At 33.8% G+C, this 21,431-nt stretch overlaps 1 protein-coding gene across 1 annotated transcript; it reads right to left on the bottom strand.

Moving 5' to 3' along the window:
* Positions 1 to 1,844: 1,844 nt before the first annotated feature.
* On the bottom strand, positions 1,845 to 19,272 carry LOC143081083 (putative polyketide synthase 16). Its single transcript, XM_076257318.1, has 8 exons — positions 19,212 to 19,272; positions 17,248 to 17,458; positions 15,329 to 15,489; positions 10,624 to 10,827; positions 9,353 to 9,534; positions 6,735 to 6,909; positions 2,468 to 3,891; positions 1,845 to 1,850 (listed from the first exon to the last, which is right to left on the bottom strand). Exons 1-8 carry the CDS (start codon positions 19,270 to 19,272, stop codon positions 1,845 to 1,847), a joined length of 2,424 nt encoding a protein of 807 aa, XP_076113433.1.
* Positions 19,273 to 21,431: the final 2,159 nt, after the last annotated feature.

Raw genomic sequence — 21,431 nt, 5'->3', positions numbered from 1 at the left:
CCGGAACGTCAAGACTGATCAATGGTATTAAAACAGTAGCATGGTTTATAATGTTATTTTGTTCTGTAACCTCTACTTTGACATGGTTGATGTATCTTTCCAAAAGAAGCTGGAACAATCTACCGACGCAACTTTGTTTAGACTGACAAAGTATATTGACCACTTGGTTAGACTGAATGTGAGTTTTCAATTCCCAAAGTAACACAGATACTGACAGAACTCCTGATTTATAGCTAGGGATATCAGCAATGGGATACACACAGCATCTTGGTACGAACAGGTGTGTTTTAACGGTAAACGGAAAACATACAACGCATTTCACATGGTTTTTACTATAGTCTAGACATCGGCAACCATCTCCATTTTCGCAAAGGTAACCAACAGCTTCAAATGACACAACATCAAAGCCATTTGCTTCTATTTCCGGCCATATTATGAGCCTCTTCGGTTCATTTCTGAAAACTAAAGGATACAGGTACTGTGAATGCTGGCAAAACTCTATTGCATGTATCATCACAAAGGAACATCTTTCATTTGAAATCCGGAGACTATTTTCAATCCTATCATTACTGTATAATGCATAGAAGGTGTCTGACAAATTATTTGGAGTTCTTGACTTTAGCTGAACTACACAGCTGTTATCAAAGCATGAATTTCGAAACTGCAAAGTATTGGTTTCGTTTTGTTTTATAATACTGGTGAAAAGACGACCTTTCCTGTATACCAGCTCTGCTTTGTCAGACCACATATCTTTTTCACCTACAAGTAGACATTTGATGAATTCTTTCGCTTCCGATAGGGTAGGCTGAACATCTATCAACTGAATGGATAAATCTGTTTCCTCCCTTAAGATAGATCTGACTTGACCCCATAACTCAGATCCAAATATATTGCAAGCTTCCCTATTAAGCCCATCAAGGAATTGACAGCTTTCAGTTATTACCGTAACTGGAAATTGTATCTTTAATTTTGCTATACATTGTAGAATTACAAGAAGCCCCCTGCAAGATTGATGAACAATTTCGTAAATATCTGTTTCCCCCATTTGTTCGTTATATCGCATACCTGGTATGAAAAACACATTTCTTATATTTTCTGTTTGCGAAAATGCAGACTGAACAAAATGATGTAAAGAGTGAACATTAAATATATCTTTCAGAAGAATCCTTTCGTTTTGAAATACTGGCATTATGCTCTCAACCTGCTTGTCACTTAAGCAGAACACCACCGAATAGTGATCTGGTTCCTCATTTATTTTCATAAGTGACTGTAAGGGTAAATATTCTATTTCACGCCAAATTAATTGACATTCAGTTGTGGTTTCAAATGATGTTTTCAAGTTTACATTTTGAATTTTGAACTTTTTGATTGTTGCAATAACTTTTGCGTCTTCACCCATCAATACAAGATTAAACTGATGTTCAGTGTCTGAGGCGTATGTTCTTTGGACAAAACCATACATGTTTTTCTCTGGTCGTTTCCTTATCAAAAGTTCACTTAATCCTGTGGGCAGTAATCCCCCTTTGTATTCCTTTGTATTCAGGACTATAGCACTCTGGAATAAAGCATCTAATATAGATGGATGCAAATGTGTACTTTTGACATCCCTCCAAATTTCATCTGTCACACAAAGTTTCACCAAGCACTGATCTTTGTTTCTATACACTTCTTGTATCATCTGTAGCTCACTGCCATATTGGAATCCGGTCCTTGACAAGATTTTATAAATTTCATTCTTTGAAATCTGTTCAGTACAATAATGTCGAATGTTTTGAATATCAATATCCCCCTGAACTAATGGCATGGTGGTAGCATGGCATGAAAATCTTGCAACAATATCTTTTTTATTTCTGATTATACCAAAAGTATTATGTTCATCAGAATCATCTGCTATACAAACAGTAAGTTTGCAAGTTTGGTTTTCTGAAACACCGACAGTTCTTATATATTCTACAGAAAACATCATGTCTTCTACTTTGTGTTGAGTCAGTTGTTGTCCTATTTCAGCTGCAGCTTCTGTGTATAAAGTACCTGGTATAATTTTTTCATCAGAAACTATATGTGAATAAACAAATGTTGTACTCTCTGGGGTGATATTCAATTTAAATTCGTTTTTTCCAATACGACTTACAAATAGGTGTGAGGTCTGATTGCAATCCAAACCATTATGCTTCAGTGATGTTGATTCTGATTGGAACAGTCCGCTTTTTTTCATGAAAACATACGTTGGTATGCTACTTAGAAGTTTTTGACCTTTGTGTACTCTATTCCAGCTCAAATCAATACCTTCCTCGAACAACCTTGCTACGGTTGACATGATAGTTTCTGGTCCTTTATCTTTTTTGACGGAAGGAAAACAAATAGCATCATCCCCACTGTAGCAGTCTGATATATGTGAAGACAGTACTGGCGAAGGACCTATTTCAAGAAAAATGTTGATAGCTCCCTGTTTGCCTACACCCCTTACAGCATCATAAGAAAGGACGGTTTGGTAGACATTCTTTTTCCAATAGGATGGTTGTCTCAATTCAATAGGATCTATCCACTGTCCTGTCACTGTAGACATCACAGGTATTGACTGTGTTGAAGCTGTTAAATACTTGAGTTTATTTTCTAACAGAGTTCCTGCCTTCAGGGTATGGTGACTGTGATATCCACATGGAACATTTAGGTCATGCAATAGGACATTTGGACATTTGTTCTGTAAAGCTTCTTTAAGTATAACTATGATATCATCGTCACATGACAAAGTGCACGATACGAGACTGTGCTGAACAGCAATACTTGTTTGTCCAGGGAAAATACGGCACACTTCTTTTATACAATCGATATTACAATTCCCTACAACAAACATTTTACCAGAAGTGACGTTGGAAAGGCATAGAGACCGATAATAAATGATTTTCACTGCCTCTTCAAGTGAAAACGTCCCTGATGCAAAGGCCGCAGCAACTTCCCCAACTGACTGACCTATAACTGCATTAACTCTAATACCCCAGTGAATCCAAAGATTCCATAGTGCAACTTGGCAAGAAAAAATAGCCATATGTTTCTGTAAGGGAGCATGGATTAGACGACCGTTTAAAAGTATATCAAACATTGAAAACTCTGTTGTATATTTCTTCAAATATTCGTCAATTTTACCAATTGTTTGATAAAAAACTTCTTCTTGTGTCATTAACTCACTACACATTCCTCGCCATTCAGTTCCAACGCCACAAAATACTGCTACTATATTTTGATTGGGTATGAAACTCCGATGTTGCACGTTCTGTTTTATCCTTTCCTGACATTTGTTCTTAATGTCAAGAAGAGATATTCCATGAAAGGCTGCTCTGTATTGGTAATGATCCCGTCGACAAAGAGAAGTATAGGAAATACTTTGTAGAGAATCATCAGTACTACTCAGCTGCCAAATGAACATTTTAATGGCTTCATTTAATCCATTTTGTGTCATTGCGGACTGAAATATCAAGCAACTCTTCTCCAACTCTTGGTTAGCTTCTTTATTTCCACAGTACTCTTTTACGATGGCATGTGCGTTGGTGCCTCCAAACCCAAAAGAGTTAATGCATCCCATTCGTCTCTGATTATTATGACATCTCCATTCTACATTTGATGTAGGAACGCAAAAATTAAACCTGTCAAAATTGGTCATGGGGTTTGCTTCGGTAAAATGTAAGGAGCGAACAATGGTCTTATGTTTTATCATCAACAACATTTTAATTAGACCTGCTACTCCTGCTGCTGATTCCAAATGTCCAATGTTCGTTTTCACTGAACCAATATGTACTCGTCCGTTAACCTTGTTTGTTTCTGAAAATGCTGATTTTCCTAAAACTTTTCCTAGACTGTTTGCTTCTATAGGGTCTCCTTTTGGTGTTCCAGTTCCTGAAAGCACACACAATTTAAAAAAAACGTGTGGAAGGGATTATTTATCACGTTTTCAAGTATTGAACCTTGATCTGTTTCAGTAAAATTGAAAATTGATTCGGATTTCTTTTCTTTAAAAATATATATATCATTTTGACTTATGAATATATTGAACCTTTTTGTCTTTTAACGTTTCAATCATACATTTACTCATGTTAGAAATTATCACTGTAATTGTATTTTTACAAAACAATACACGAAAACAGTTAGTCTATTGCAAATGTATCAATTGTTTTTAGGAAGTTTAAGGCGAACTTCATCAAAAAGCAACATTAGTTGTATAAAGATCGTCATAGAATTTATATGTGTAGTTAATATTATATGGCCTCACATCTGATTTAATTTTGATCATATCGACTATATTAAAGATCTTGTTAGGATTATTACTTTCGCTCTTCACAAATTCTTTCCGTCTTTTTCAGTTTTAAAGGGAATTATGAAAAGAAAATTACCGGAAGTCGTCATCTAAGGACAACTACTCTATAAAGAGACGTTTTATAATGTTCTTGGGATTTCTTTTTTCATTCAGTTGCAAATTTACAGTTATTATGTTTTAAGACAACTTGCATTTTGCCTTTATTTATTTTTTCTATAAATGTAGGTCATGTTGGTTGATTGGAAGGAACACAAAACTCGTACTGTCTAGGAGATAAACTATGGATCACTTTCTAAATACCTAGTTTTGTGTACCTTTAACGCACGCAAGGTTAAGGTCTACATTGAACTACATAAGTGTCCTTACAAACGGTATATTGCGGGGTCTTCTAAGTGCTCCACGAAACCTCTTTCTAAATTTTTAACATCTATTTTATCAGCAATCAAAGATGGACTTCAAAGTTATTGTGAAACTGCCTATTCTAGAGGTGGGGTGAATCAGCTGTGGATACTTAAAAATTCCCAAGATCTTTTAGAGAACATACATCTTGTAATAGTATTAAAACATTTGACTTTTCTACCCTTTACACAAGTATTCCACATTCCAAACTAAAAGACAAATTGAAAGAGTTGGTATTGTTTTGTTTCATAAAAAAAAAATGGCCAACGTAGATACAAGTATCTTGTCTTAGAGAGGAATAAATCCTACTGTGTAAAGGATCACTCTGATTCAAACAAAAAATTCTCTGACACTGACATTATCAAGATGTTTGATTTCTTGTTTGACAACATATTTGTTCCGTTCGGAGGACGTGTTTTCAACAGACTGTCGGCATTCCAATGGGAACAAATTGTGCCCCTCTTCTTGCCGACTTGTTTGTTTATTTTTATGAGGCTGACTTCATACAGGAACTTCTTAGGAAGAAAGATAAGAAGTTAGCGATATCCTTTAACTCTACTTTCCGCTATATAGATGATGTTCTTTCACTAAATAATTCAAAATTTGGTGACGATGTGGAACGCATCTATCCCATCGAACTAGATATAAAGGATACTACAGATACAGTTAAGTCGGCCTCATATCTTGACTTACATCTAGAAATTGACAATGAGGGTACGTTGAAAACAAAACTTTACGACAAAAGAGATGCTTTCAGCTTTCCCATTGTAAACTCTCCATTGCTAAGTAGCAACATTTTAGCAACACCTGCATACGGGGTATATATCTCCCAATTGGTACGATATTCCCGTGCTTGCATTTCCTATCATGATTTTTTTGATAGAGGGTTGCTGCTCACAAGGAAGCTATTAAACCAAGAGTTCAAAATGGTGAAGTTGAAATCATCCCTTCGTAAATTTTACGGACGCCATCACGCGTTGGTTGACCGTTATGAAATAACCGTTTCACAAATGATATCGGATATGTTCCTTACGTCGTAACTACAATTCCCTTCCCTTTCATGAATGTGACCTACCGAATTAGACTATTTACCGGATTTGTTATTACATAAGCACATGTGGAGCAGGATCTGCTTACCCTTCCGAAGCACCTGTGATCACCCCTAGTGTTTGGTGAGGTTCATGTTGCTTATTCTTAAGTTTTCTATGTTGTGTCATGTGTACTATTGTTTGTCTGTTTAATTTTTAGCCATGGTGTTGTCAGTTTATTTTCGATTTGTGAGTTTAATCTCTGGTATCTTTCGTCCCTCTTTTTGACTATCGACTGCATATAGACAAAACATGATTTAAACTATATGTAAACATTGAAATTGATCAAGGGAACGTAATTGTGTTTAGTTTACGTGTGAATTACACTAAAACAACATCGAGTTTAGGACAATGTGAACACGGCCTTATTCTTTTCTGAAATTATTGGTAGCTTAATTTTAAGTTATTGCACTTAAATTTTTGGGATTTTGGCAAAAACGAAAACAGACAGAGTCAAACAGTTAACCGAAAAAATTATCAGCATGTCAACATCAACAAAAGAAGAAGAGATTTTTGTCATACATTTCATTCTAGTCTACAATGTTCACTGTTGAAAATATACATTTACCTAGTGACCTTGGCACTTAAAGGCTTCTAGTTTTCTACTACTAAAGATTCCCTTATCAGCTATTTTCAGGAAAATAAAGAAGTCTTTTTTTTTATCACATTTCGTAACTTAAGGTACTAACGTTGGTCTTGGCTAAATGTTTAGAGTATCATCTGCAACCACAGGATATAAACCTCGACACAAATTATATATTGTGTCACTGTTTTGTCTCATCCCTTTTTTAAGATTACTGTATATGCTTTACAAAACATTAGATGGATTGTCCATCTTCTTCAGCAGGGTAACCTTGAACTCTTTTTTTCCTACTGTCACTAATACAGAATTAAAGCTGGTTAGAGATAAGATTTAAGCACATTCAAATACCACTTACCGTGAGCCTCTATTACTTGAATATCATGAGGGTTGACTTTGTTACGTTCGTAAATGCTTTTCAGTAATTTTTCTTGCTGTGTCTGTGATGGAGCTGATATTGGTTTTACATTTTGTCCATCTTGATTGCACGCAGTTGCGATGACAGCCCATATCTTATTTGCATCTTCCTTTGCCTATAAGGTATCGAGGATTCAGAAAAGTGAATAAGACTGAAGTGCGACCATAGGTTAATTTACTGAATTGCAACATATAATTTCCCTATAAATTTTTACTATCAAAACAACAAGTCATTTAAACTAAGTTCTGACGACAGATAATTAATTTTCAAACGAAAAAACTCAATATTATTACGGCGCTTTTTGCATGCATTCTGTGCATTCTTTAAATTATAGATGTATTTTAAATGTTGATTGATCTCTTGAATTCAAGTCTCAAAGTGGCATAAGTTATGATTTTGACGAAAAATTGAATAACAGTTCTCTTTAAGTCAAGTATAAGTAAGAGTAGAATTTTGAAATTTCTTTTTGTTATAAGCAGTAAGTTTGGTCCAACTTGGCCAAAAAAGCCCAAACACATTGCTGATGTATTATAGACTTGCGATCCAACAACTTAACATCATTCAATCCATATTCATATGTCCTTCAATTTAACCCATAAGCTGAAGATGAATTACGCATGTACTAGATTTTGATAAGCTCTTTAAAGAAAGCATAAGAAAGGTAAATCCTTCCGTTGACTGATTCGATCTTCAAAAGAACTCATTTTTTACGGGTAAAATGAAGATTATCATTTTTTGGAACCTATAGCATGAATTCCAACAGACCTAGGAAAACTTAATTGCACATGTTTCTATCAATTTATATGTATTTGTATGTGTATCTTGGATAATATGTAGTATTCGGTGTTAAATAAGATGTCGACGAAACTAAAATAAACACGACATGCGGATTATCGAGTCAAAGCATTGGTTATTGTTTTATGTATATGGACGATAAATCAAACAAGAGAATTTCATTCAAATCGGTGAACATGAATTTCATAACTTATGAGTACACGATACAGAAGAGACCTTGGCTGATGGGCGGAGTCATTGGATTTATTTTTTTAACTAAACAGCCTAAGGATGGTTTATAGGCCAAGTTTGGTTTTTTTTGGTCTAGTAGTTTCACCGGAGAAGATTTTGGTACAAGATAACGGACTACGACGGACGACGAACATCAAATGATAAGATAAACCCACGTGTCCCTTTGGGTCAAGGGAGCTTAAACAGCTTTGTGTCATCCCCTTTGCATATAACGTCATAAAGGGGCATAAATCGAGAACGGTAAAAGTAAAGCCAGCCAAATCTGTATGTTTTGGAAATAAGAATTGTGTATAAGATTTAAAGCACTGAGGTTTGGGTAAACTTTAGTTAAAGAACGGAAACCAACTTTGGAACTTTCTTACGGATGAGCGGACATACTGACGAACGGACTTACAGGGGTAAATAAAGGCAACAATGAAGTATACCAATGTTCCGATAAAGCGAAAACATTCCAGGTTACAACTAAAACCAAGGGAGACGCATCATATATAAGAGGAAAAGAACGGTGCAACACTCAAGACAGAGAAATACATAAATAAATATAACAATAGTACATTACAACATGTAAACAACAGAATAACAACAAACACCTCCCGTGAATTAACGACAGTACCCTGTGTCAGTACACCACAAGAGTAGAACAAACTGCAAGTCTCGCGAATCTTTCAACGCCATAAAATGTAAGTATTTTTTTGACGATTATATGATCACATGTATATTTCTAAAAATAGAATAGTTTTTTTTTAAAGACACACTCTTTATATCCAACTCTTTTGGTAATGGCGGGGAAATGGAAAGGTTTTTAGCCAGAACGACGTGACACTTAGTAAGTAAAGAGCTATTATTTGGCTGCTGAAATAGTTTACTCAAGGATGTACACCTCTGAGGAGCGAAATATTTCTAGAATTAAACGTTTTTTCTTAACCTGATTTTGGGTTTATATGACTGTAGAATAATTGGTGAAGGAAAAGGCATATGATGGTGCACTTTTTTTGGCTACGGCCCTTTGAAAGTGATTTTCCCATTTTTACCTATTTTGTGGCTATAATCGTGAAAAAAATCAACGTTCCACAATTAAACTTCTTTTTTCATACTTTCAATAAAGATGAAGTGGACCAATCAGAATATATAAGACTGTTTATAACATTTGAAAAATTGATAACTATAGACTTCTCATAGAAAATACACAATTTCTTTGACGGAGTAATAATAATGTTTTTTGATTTCATTAATATTTTCCACTTGTATCACATATATTGGAAATAATTCAAGAAAGAGATTTCAAAAAGACTTTAATTGACATCAGAAGAATACATTCTTATATAAGGAAGCTGTTCAAAATTCTGTTAATAGTATTAAAAAATGATAGATGAACTAGTGTCTTTGGTGTGGGAGTTTTATGCAGAAAGGTTAATTGTGATGTCACTTTGATATCATTAACACATCGACAACACACATTTAACTTTATACTTTTGGTTTTCATATAAAGTTTCCAAAAATGTAATATTATCAAACCTTCCTTTCTTAGTTACCTGCTTTAACTTTTTCAGAATCACAACTCCACAACCTTCTCCTCTTGCATACCCGTCCGCGTTTACTGAAAAGGCTCTGCATTGTCCTGTTGGTGAGATCATATGTGCTTGGCTTAAAGCAACAAACAAGTCAGGTGAAAGGATACTATTCACTCCCCCGCATATTGCCATAGATGTGCTACCTATGCAAAATGGTAAATAAAACTTATAACACAGACAACATATTTCAGAGATTTAAAATCACAAATAGAATAATACAAACAACAAAACTATACTGTGCACTAGTTTAGCACAAATTTTGCGATCACATGGATGATTTCTTTATTTTTCTCTTCATTTTGAACTTTTAATTTCTGTGGAGCATCATTCCAGCAGATTACATAACTCCTAGTTGATTCGATATTCAAATGTTTTCGTTTTCTATCATAATTTTCTAGAAAGAGCGCCACTGGTTACAAGGAAGCTATTAAATGGAATAGTTTAAGTCTAATTTATTTCAAGGCAAAATTAAAATAACCAAACACACCAAATGTATGGAAAACAATTGTGATGTTTCTGACTTGGTACAGGCAGTAACGTATGTAAAAAAAGGGGATTTTCCTCAGAGTTCGGTTATTTAACTTGTATCAATTTGCTCAAATTTGAATATCCACAATCTCCATTTCTATGGGAGTTAAGGGTGCTCCCCTACTAGCCGACTACTTTCTTTATCCGAACGAAAACACGTCATATGCCAATTCAATAGATTATCCAATAATCTTATTGCTAAAGCTAAAGTTCTCATGTCTAAGTTCATCTAAGATAGTTTTGGTTGATATGTTGATAAACGATTTCCGAAATTAGTTTCTGAGGACCTCTGTTAACGAGTGTTATGGCATTTATAGAATGATTAGAAACTTCTGAAAACAAGATTTTTATATCCGTGTCTGCTCCTTTTATTATCATAAAAAGCTAACCATGTCAAATAACGCGTGTTTTAGAAATGATTACTAGTATCAAGGTTGTTTTTTCGAGACCAAATTTTAAGAAAGCTGTAAATATAAACGTTTGCAAGCATTGAAAGCAAATACGCAAAATAAACTCGGTTTTGTCCGTTTTTATTTTAAGCAGAGTCAATAGCATATAATTTTGCATTCATCAAAAACTTTTAAAAAATTCTATAATATGTCGTACAGAGAAAAAAAAACCAACCGAGTAATCTGTTATTGTCTTGGTGGTTGAATAAATGTTATGTTAATCACTATGAAAAGTCATAATGCCATAAGACCTACCAGATTTTAAGTATTGAATTCCAACATCTATTGCTACTAACGATGATGAACAAGCTGTATCGATACACATTGATTGTCCTGATAAATCGTATACATATGATACCCGAGCAGCAATCAGGCTCACAGAAGCACCAGTAAGTGTATAATTGGACATCGATTTGAAATCATCAGAACCTATTCCTTTATAATCGTCATTCATAACACCTAAAAAAATAGACAAACATCAGAGATTTTATTTCTGTAGATGAGTTAAAAGACGCATATGAAATCTTGGTAAAAAGTGATAATATAGCTCTTCCCAATTTTGAACAGTTTTTATGTGCAAAAAGTAAAATCACAAGAATACTGAAATCCGAGGAAAATTCAAAACGGAAAGTCTATAATCACATGGCAAAACCAAACAAAAAACACACCAAACGAATGGATAACAAATGTCATATTCCTAAATTGGTACATTGGCGATTTCAAATGTAGATAATGGTGGATTAAACCTGGTTTTAAAGCGCTAAACCTATCACTTTTACAAAACTTTGAAAAACTAAGGATTTTCTTATCCCAGGAGTAGATTACCTTAGCCGTCTTTGGCACAACTTCGGTCCTTAATGTTCTTCAACTTTGTATTTGTTTGGCCTTTTAACTGTTTTGATCTGAGCTTCACTGACGAGTCTTTTGTAGACGAAATGCGCGTCTGACGTATTTAATTATAATCCTGGTACCTTTGATAACTATTGTATGACATTCGCAACAAATTTCATTATCTTGACAACGATGTGGACACAAAACATACTGACACAATAGGTAAAATGTGACAAATAGGGGTATACCAGCAACACGTTGCAAACAGTTGTTAAAATTGTGACTTTACAAACTAATGTTGGTTCGTTTATCCTGAATATTAAATTCAAATAAGTCTAAGCTTGTTAAATTCGGAGGGACTTATCATAAGATGATTTATGTGAATTTGAAATGATGTTCAAGGTTAATAGTTATTTGGATAAAGTTCTTCGGTGAAAAAGAAATAAAAACTAAATATAAGTATTCAGAGACACCATAATTATTACATCCCTGTACAGAAAAATGGTGTACATTGCCAGTAAACAAAAAGGTTACAGAGATCATGGATTATACTGATAACATTATTTTTTAAATTGGAAATTGGTCAATATACCAATTTTGAAACAACTACTTTTAGAGGGGTGTTTGTTGCTTTCTTTAATTTTGATGATGTGTTTTGTAGACCGTTCCTTATCTCACTGTTGTTTTATTACAAGGTTTTGTTATAGAAAGGCGAAAGATACTAGAGGGATATGCAAACTCATAAGTCGAAAATAAACTGACATATTATAGGTAAAAAAGAAAAAGATAAACATACAAGCAAACAACAGTACACAAAAAAAACACCATGCAAACTAAAGACTGAGCATCACGAACCCAAACCAAAACCAGGGTGACATCCGGTGTTCTGGAAGGGTAAGCATATCCTGCTTCAAGTGTGGCACTCATTTTTCTTCGAGTTGCGAATGTCCCTGTGGTATCAACAACCTATATTTTAGTGGGCCTGTTGCTTTTCGCAAACTGTTTATGACATCTTTACATAAAATCTCTTTGATGTGTACTCTATGGTTCTTTACACTGGGAGAAGATGATTTTTCTTTTATTGTACGTTGCTTTAAACTACCTTTCACTAACTACAATTATTTGTAGATCAGGAGTAGATTACCTTAGCCGTAGATCAGTACCTTCTTGTTATATTGATTTGTGATGATTCAAGACATTTCCAACTGATTTACCGATATGTTCGTATGTTATGCTGTTAGCCTGTTATACCACATTATACTGCAATCAGCTATTTTACTATACAGATAAAGCTATACGTATAAACGTTAGCTTTATACGTCAATGACCTCAACTCACCTATAAGCCCCGCCTACTTATCAACGTCACGTCACAACCATGACAACGTGTAGTAACAATGGTCAAACTTTTATGAATTTAAACCTGTTATGTCTTCAAATTGGTAATTTATATACCATGTTTATTAAATGCTATTAATTAAATTCATTTTCCCTTTCTAATTCCGTAAATTGTCAATGCTTACCGCCTAGACTACGCTCATAGGGAAATACCCCAAAATGGTACCCCAAGGGGGAAATTCCAAACACTTTTTTTTTAATAATATTTGTTTCATATTTTTATTATTTTTTTATTATTTTATCGATTTCAGTATAAAAACAATATACGTATAGTGTCTTGAAATATGAAATTTATTTGTGTTCGGCACGAAACGGGAAAATGCTCGGTAGAACCTCGCATTTTTCCCGTTTCTAAGCCTCATACAAATAAATTTCATATTTCAAGACACTATACGTATATTGTCTAAGTCCAAGGATAGAAGATGGTCGAACTATCACACACATCTTTAAATCTTTCTTAATACTCATTATGTTCATGTTGCAATATTGGAGCCTTATACTTCATTGTGGTTGATTGCTGTTTGTCATGTTCATATATCGTTTATTGTTTTGTAATATAATTCATTGCATATTTCACAAATTGTGTGTGGATTTGCAATGAGTTATTTAGTTATATAGTGTTTATACAAATCTAACGTATGTTAAATAAGTTTGAGATGGAAATTTGTTTTGAGCTTTAGCATCAAGAACCACTTGGTCTTTTCAGACATATTTATAGAGAAGAAATGACATGCTAGTAGAAGATAGAGCTCATATTCCCTGTAAGCCCGAATAACAATTATATTAAACTGGAGTGATTTTTTATTGATGTTTTCTTTACCTGTGATATAGGCTTATCTTCTGGTTCAGTACCCTCTCGAATTGCAGAATTAATCGGAATGTTCCCAACGTTACAATAGGATTTTTTACAGAATTCGTAACAGACGCAGATGCCTCATATTAACTTGTTGGAACCTCTAATTATACGGAAATAATGTGAGAAAATTATCCTGTTAGTGAAATATCTATGGGGGAAATTATTTTTATCTTATCTTGATGATGAAGGTTTAATACCGAACGTCAGTATGATGATGGATAATTTTATTTAAGTTCTTTACAAAATGTTTGATTAAGTATGAAATTAAAAAAAAACAGGAATGTTTACATTCTTAATCTTATATATCATGTTATATATATTATTGGTGACGGCATCTGAAAATTTTGAAGTATTTCATTGTCCACTTTGAAACAAAATGTAAAAGGAAAAGTCACATGTGCGATACATTTACTACACGGTTCACTACTGACCCGCATACGGATCCAACGGGAGTTAGTGAAATCCATTTGAATGACACAAAAGGCCGAAACAATAGTGGTCACGAAGTAACATCTTTAAGGCCATACGATACAGTTACAGAAGAGGAAATGACGTCGTAAAATGTTATTCTTCGCGAAGTCAAACTGTGACATATCGAGAACATATATATTTTCGACTGATTCATATCATTCAGACGTATTTAACTACAAAACGAGTGTACGGACCCCTTTATATAAAATTGACATTAGGCTTGATTATTTAAGAATATCATTCGTGCCAATTTTAATAAACAAATCACCATTAATTTTGGGAATTAGATAAATGTACTCCCCCAAAAATGCCTTTTTATTAACTAAAATCCTTAATAAATGTTACAAATGAATTATTTTCAAAGAATTGTTACATAACACAAAAGACACTTATGTAGCGAAAATATTCTTGTTGTTTTTTTTTCCAAATCTCCGCTTGTGTTTAAGTAAATATTGTGAAACAAAAAAGGTCTTTCCATTGAAAGGAAATGTCCAAGAAAACTCAAATTTCCATTAAACTGTCTTTGAAAATACAGCATTGGATAAAATTCTAATATAACGTGTTTCTTTCGCTTCATGAATAAACCCATGCTCTAAATCCAATAACATTTGGTTGCACATGCGTATATTGACTACTGCAGCATAATAAATTTTATCAACTGGCATGCATTTAAAATATTTCATTAACCGAAAACACGTCCCAACTCCTAAATGTTGCACATTTTTGATATAGATACGAAAACCGTTCATGCTTGCTGTTCAAAACTCCTCCCTCTGAAAAATCACAAGTCGTTTGCTTGTTAACAAACAAAAAAGTTAGGTTCATGGAAGAGCCTAACGTGACAAAGATTCTACCCTTATACACATTGGGCAGAGAAATTACCTTAATTGTACTGATCAGAATCGAAATAATTGATGCAAGGTATACTCTATTGTAGTTTTAAAATTGGTAGGCATTATATTCGTGTTATTTTAGCCCTTACTATCGCTCGGGCAAAAAATAATCACGAATAAAATGCCTACCCATGTTAAAACTACAATAAAGTATAGCTTGCATCAATTATTTCTTAACTGAATTTTTATTATTCAAAAGAAAAGCGGTTCAACAATGATACGAAGTCCATAGCCCACAATTACCCAAATATCTTCCTAAAGTCAAAGCAACAGCTATGCCCAACAACTATTTTGCTTAAACTATATACTTAATTATTTCCTCTATGTTCTTCGCTACCTTATCAGCTTTGCTTTCACGTATAGCAACATGTTCATACCTGCTACGGAATAATGTTGATTATATATTACTAATAAAGGCAACAGCTGTTCGAAAGTCGTGAATAAATTCATAGAAAACAAATCCGGGTTACAATCTAAAACCGAGGGAAACACATCAATCATTAAAAGTGTACCTATGAAAACTCCAGTATCGGATCCTCTCATAGTATTTCTTGTAATACCGCCATCTTCGAGGGCCATGTGTACACATTCAAGAACATAACGCTGTTGGGGATCTATCTCTTTGGCCTCAGTATCATTTATGCCAAAATATTTGTTATCCCACTGAGTAAAGCTAAAAAATAAAAGAAAGTAAACAAATGTAGCATAGCTTAGCTAAGAAAAAATAGAGTAAAATAATGTAAGAATAATTAATTGACTATCTAAAATACTCAAATGACGCTAAATAAACACCTAAACTTTTTTTTCAGAAAAATTGCCGAAGCTGATATTATGTGATCCTGAATTTTATTTGATCAATTAAAAAACTCGAAATTACAAATAAATGTGGCAGATCTTAGTTGTTGAAGAATATTACAAGACAAGTTTTACTACAAAATAAGTAAACACTTCACAAATATATGTGCAAAGTAAATATAAAACTAGCCCAAGCTTTAATTTAACATTGTTTTAGGAATATCCATAAACTACATATCGTATTAAGATTTTCACTCATAGCTAGGAGCATGACAAACAAGCATAATTCATAAAAAAAATAGGTCTAAACCATCGGTTGGTTTTACTGTCCATGAAAGTTTTTAGCTCAACTGGTCCAATGGGGCAATTGAAATTTTCTCATCACTTGGCGTCCGTTGTCCGTCGTCGACGTCGTCGTCCGTTAACTTTACAAAAATCTTTTCCTCTGAATCTATTGGACCAAACTTGATCCATCTTGGCCACAATCAATATTAGTGTATCTGGTTTAAAAAAGGTGTCAAATGACCCCGATTGCAAATCAATATGGCCGACATGGCTAACATATAGAACATCAGTTAAAATTTTTTTGTCTATTATTTTGAAAGCAGTTATGAAAAGAGAATATCAGAAAGGAGCTCTACCAATTGTTCATATACTTTAGGATGTGTTGCTCTTAAATGAAAAATTTTTTCATTTTTTTTTATTCTTGCCTATTATCTTGAAAACTATAAAAGATTCATAGAAATATTAAAATGCATAAATGATCTGCAAAACAAGTTCTTCGAATAATTTCATGTGTTGAAATCGTCAGCCGAATCCATAGTAGAGTTATTGCCCTTTGATGATGATTTGTACCATTTGATTGCGTTTTTTCCTAGTATCTTTAAAATGATAACAAGACCCCGTCACATCTGCTACAGGGAAGAAGATTATCACAAGAGAACAATTCTGATTCACAGGACAATAATTTAAAGTTAGATTTCACAGAAGCAAATAAACGTTTTAATTATGAAGTAACTTTGATTGAACACTTTGCAAAACGATGGAGAATGAAATACATCACCGGATGAAGAGAATTTCATCGCGTCGCCGGAGATTTAAGCGCACATGTGAAAGTCGGTTCCGTCGTATAAATCATGTACAATACACCGAACATGATGTGGAAACTAGCATTATAGAAGATTTGATCACCGGGAATAATGGAGTAGTGAGAGCAGTCAAACTGCGTACATCAGATGGACTAATTACAACTAGACCAATTGTGAAACTGGTGCCATTGGAAATGTGAACTGTAATTGCTAAAAGTGTTTTTTCAATACCCTTTTTATGAACAATACATGAACAGTAATTGCATGTTGCGGCCCCCAGAATGTTGTGAATTAGTTATAGTTTCAGTAAAGTATTTTATACTCTTTTATTTGCTTAACGTTTTACCTCCATTCTACGTAACAATAGGCCTGCAACGTCGTCACTTGCCGACGTCTCTTTGTATATTTTCGACTCTAGTAAAGCATACGAAACATTGAAGAAGCCTTTTTGTTTACTCGCCTTTATTATCGATACGTCCAAACAGGTACCAAAAGGACAGTCAAACTCGTGAAAAGGGAAGGGTATTGTAGTTACGACATATACTTACTTTTTTACCAGGCCAGCATGCCTGGAACATGTTTTCCCGGAGGTGTTCAAGACCTCAGAATAAAACGCCTCCTCATTCCATCTCTCCGATGGAATAACTTTTACATGATTTTCTCCCTTATGCAAAACGTTCCAAAACTCTTCAATATTGTCTGCTCCTGGAACCTTGCAGCCAATACCAACTATAGCAATATCATCATCTGAATCCGTGTCTATAATGATATAAATAAAATTTTTGCACAATTTTGAAGAACAGTAATTTCGTATTGTATGAAAACAGTAAATTGAAAGGAACGATGTATGTGGTCAATACGTTATTAGATATAAGAAAAGTGGTATGAGTGCCAACGAGACAACTGTCCATCCAAGTCACAATTTGTAAAAGTAAACAATTATAGGACAAAGTACGGTCTTCAACACGGAGTCTCGGCTAACACCGAGCAACAAGCTATAAAGGGTCCCCAAAATGACTAGTGTAACACTATTCAAACGGGAAAACCAACGGTCAAAACTATATAAAAAACGAGAAATGGTTGATACCAAATCAATAAAATAAGGGATAAATAAAAAAGGAAACAGTAGTATAATATAAATGGATATTTCAGACGATACTGATAAATGACAAGTGTCAATATAAATGGATATTTCAGACGATACTGATAAATGACAAGTGTCAATATAATGTCTTTATTGGGTCAATTGACAATTTTGGTCATGTGACTTATTTGTAGATCTTGCTTTGCTAAACAATTTTGTTGATTGCAGTTAATCTCTACCTATTACAATATTCAAGATAATAACCAAATACAGCACAATTTCCTTAAATTTACCAATTCGTGGGAAGAAACCTTATTTGATTTTGTGATGCGTCTGAAAATTGTATGACAGATAGATCTTCACACCATGTCAGACTTGCTCTAAATACTTAAGTTTCAGAGATATAAGCCAACACTGCATTTTACCCCTATTTTCTATTGTGAGCCATTGTGGCAATCTTGGTTAATGGCTGTCGTCATCGGATACATTTTTAAAACTAGATAATCTATGGATTATAAAAGCCAAGTTTGGTTTTATTTGGCCGAGTAGTTTCATAATAGTAGATTTTTGTAAAAGTAAATGACGACGACGACAACGACGAACGACGGACGACGAGAGATGACAATTTTCAATATAATTCTATATAAGAAAATGCCTGCACCTAGTCAGGAACATGACAGTTATTATCCATTAGTTTGATGTGTTTGTGCTTTTGATCTTGCCAGGGACTTTTCGTTTAGAATTTTCCTTTGAGTTTGGTACTATTTCTTCTGTTTGTACTTTGGCGGATAATAATTTCGGACTGGAACAGCTTATAAATCTGAAGTAATTTTGAATTATTGCGTCAATATATATAGCGTCCATATACTTATACACATGTACCCATACATAAGACTTCAATATGTGATCGTAATAAACAAAGAAAAAAGGAGAATGCTACATCTGTGTAATATAGGTATATATTCATCATACGTCGGTTCTGCTACACGGGTAACACGAAACAATAATATTTTACTGCCATTTAGTATTAAAAGAAACCTATCCAGCTCATTTTACGAGCGAACGGTTATATTCAAATTGCTGTTAACATCGCAATTCATTTTTGTGACCCAAGTCCATTGCATTGAAATATTTCACGATTTGAAAGTTAAAATCAATTATAACGGATTTGGCTATACCTTTTTTGGAACTTTTGGATTATAGCTCTACATCTTTTATATAAGCTTGGGATTTTACATATTTTGGCCACGAGCATCACTGAAGAGACATTATTTGTCGAAATGCGCATCTGGTGCAGAACAATTGGTACCGTTAATGTTATTATAAAAGTATAAATGTTAAATTGCCGAATAAAACCAATATGTGTAATGGTAGAGCAAATATAAATGTATTGGTACTTGTTATTTAACAGCCTTCTGTTTAGGTTACCTTCGGTTTTAGAACAGTTTGCCTTCTTGACATTAACTTCTTCTTTTTCATGTGTCTCCATTTATTTACGTTTAATTGGTTTAATCTCGATCACTGGCTGTTTTGTCGATATTTTTCTGCATGAGAAAATCATATGAAATTAAAATTGAGAATGGAATTGGGGAATGTGTCAAAGAGACAACAACCCGACCATAGAGCAGACAACAGCCGAAGTCCACCAATGGGTCTTTAATGCAGCGAAGAAACCCCCGCTTCTGGAGGCGTCCTTCAGCTGGTTCCTAAACAAATATGTATGCTAGTTCAGTGATAATTGACGTCATACTTAACTCCGAATAAAACACACAAGAAACTAAAATTAAAAATCATACAAGACTAACAAAGGTCAGAGGATCCTGACTTGCAACAGTCGCAAAAAAGCAGCGGGGTTAAACATGTGGTTTGATATCTCAACCCTCCCCTTATACCTCTAGCCAATGTATTAACAAAAAACCCAAGATTTGTTTAGTGTGCAGCCATCATTAATATCAGTTCTTGTGAACGTTGAGTATCGCGGCAGTACCTTTTTGTAAACGAAACGTCGTTCCCGGCAAAATTGACAGTTGCCGATTAAGGTTTATGACCCCTTCTGTAGCGATTTTTGTACGTAATTTTCAAACTTCAATGGTATCAAAACTACAGATATAATGAATACTAGTAATAGAGATAGCCTATTTTGTACATATACCAAGGGGAAACTTGATACAGAGCATTATCATTTACTGTTTCATTGCATTTAATAGAAAAAGAGTACTTTGTGTCAAATAAATCAAGATTTTTATAGAAAATCGACAGCCTTTAATACAGCAATTTTTGTTAAAAAATTTGAAATATAGATTACTCACTTGCTTATCTATGATGTGCTAGTGTTTATTTTTTACAAGTTCTTACCAACCTGTAAATTCCAAAATACCTCGTGATGAGTCATGAAGTTGAGTGCACCCTAAGATTTAGAAAATTTTATAGGAAATCCACGGCCTTTATGCTTGTACTCTCATATTTGACAATTTGTTGACTGATATATATAGAATTATTGCATGCCGTGCTAGCATTGATTTCCTTAAAACATAGTTTATTAATGGAGTTATTAGTTAAAACAAATATAAAAATGGACCAAATCAAGTTCACCTTTTAGGTTGTACTCGACTTAATGTGACTCAGCACGCGGTGATTCTTAGAACTTTTTGTAAACAATAAACGCTAGCAAGTCATAGAAAAGCAGGTGAGTAATCTATGTTTTAAATTTTATAACAAAAATCTCTGTAGTAAACGCTGTGGATTTTCTATAAAAATCTAGGTTGAATTGTCACAAAGTCCTCTTTTTCTATTAAATTCAATGAAACAGTAAATAATAATGCTTTGCATCAAGTTACCCCTTGGTATATTTACAAAATGGCCTATCTCTATTATTCATCATATCTGTAGTTTTGATACTATTGAAGTTTGAAAAGTTCGTACAAAAATGGCTACAGAAGGGGTCATAAACCTTAAGCGTTACAAAAGTCCGCCAACATGTGGCGTTCGAATAACATCTTTGTTTTTTTTAGCTTGTTATGAATCTTACATTTCTTTAGTTACTTGTATTTACATGCTGTATATTGTTTAATCGGTGTCGAGACGTACGAATCATGCTTGCTTTCTTTATAAGTCATATTTCTGTACGTAGTGACAGTTGTTTACATGATAAACCTTGAATTGTAACGAATTATATTCTTACACGCAAGACTAAGACGTGCTAAGACCTATAAAAACAGGGTTTTGCTTATAGAAAAAACGAATTTGAACCGATCTTGAAAGATTCCAAGAGGTAATAACACATACATGAAATCACATTCAACCGTTTTAACATATTGTATTTTATTTACCTGTATTTATTATTATTGATAATACTAATCTCTGATACTTTAAATAGTTGTTTAGTCAACTAAAACCCAAAGATATTGTTTTTAAAATAAAGATTGGCATCCATCTTTACAGCAGTTATTAAAATATCTAAGAGTTGGATAGTGTTGAACGCATCTTTAATACTGTTTATAATTCGTAAAATTTGCGGTCTTTTTAGAGTACCATTATCGTACCAACACTCAACATTCAACAAATCAAAATACTGGATTTGTTGTTTCGAACAAAGATCGTTTTACTGCAAGGACTGATTAGAATTTACAAATGAAAGTTCTGGCTTAA

This window comes from Mytilus galloprovincialis, chromosome 6 (assembly GCF_965363235.1).
Source record: "Mytilus galloprovincialis chromosome 6, xbMytGall1.hap1.1, whole genome shotgun sequence".
In the NCBI taxonomy this organism is placed as follows: Eukaryota; Metazoa; Mollusca; class Bivalvia; order Mytilida; family Mytilidae; genus Mytilus; species Mytilus galloprovincialis.
This window is presented reverse-complemented; position numbering and strand designations above follow the sequence as displayed.

Coding starts and splice junctions, on each gene's coding strand:
- LOC143081083 (XM_076257318.1), bottom strand. CDS start 19,272: ATGGAGACACATGAAAAAGAAGAAGTTAATGTCAAGAAGGCAAACTGT. Junction 9,535..10,623: donor AATTCAATACTTAAAATCTG/GTAGGTCTTATG, acceptor CATTTTGCATAG/GTAGCACATCTATGGCAATA. Junction 6,910..9,352: donor TTCTGAAAAAGTTAAAGCAG/GTAACTAAGAAA, acceptor GATACCTTATAG/GCAAAGGAAGATGCAAATAA.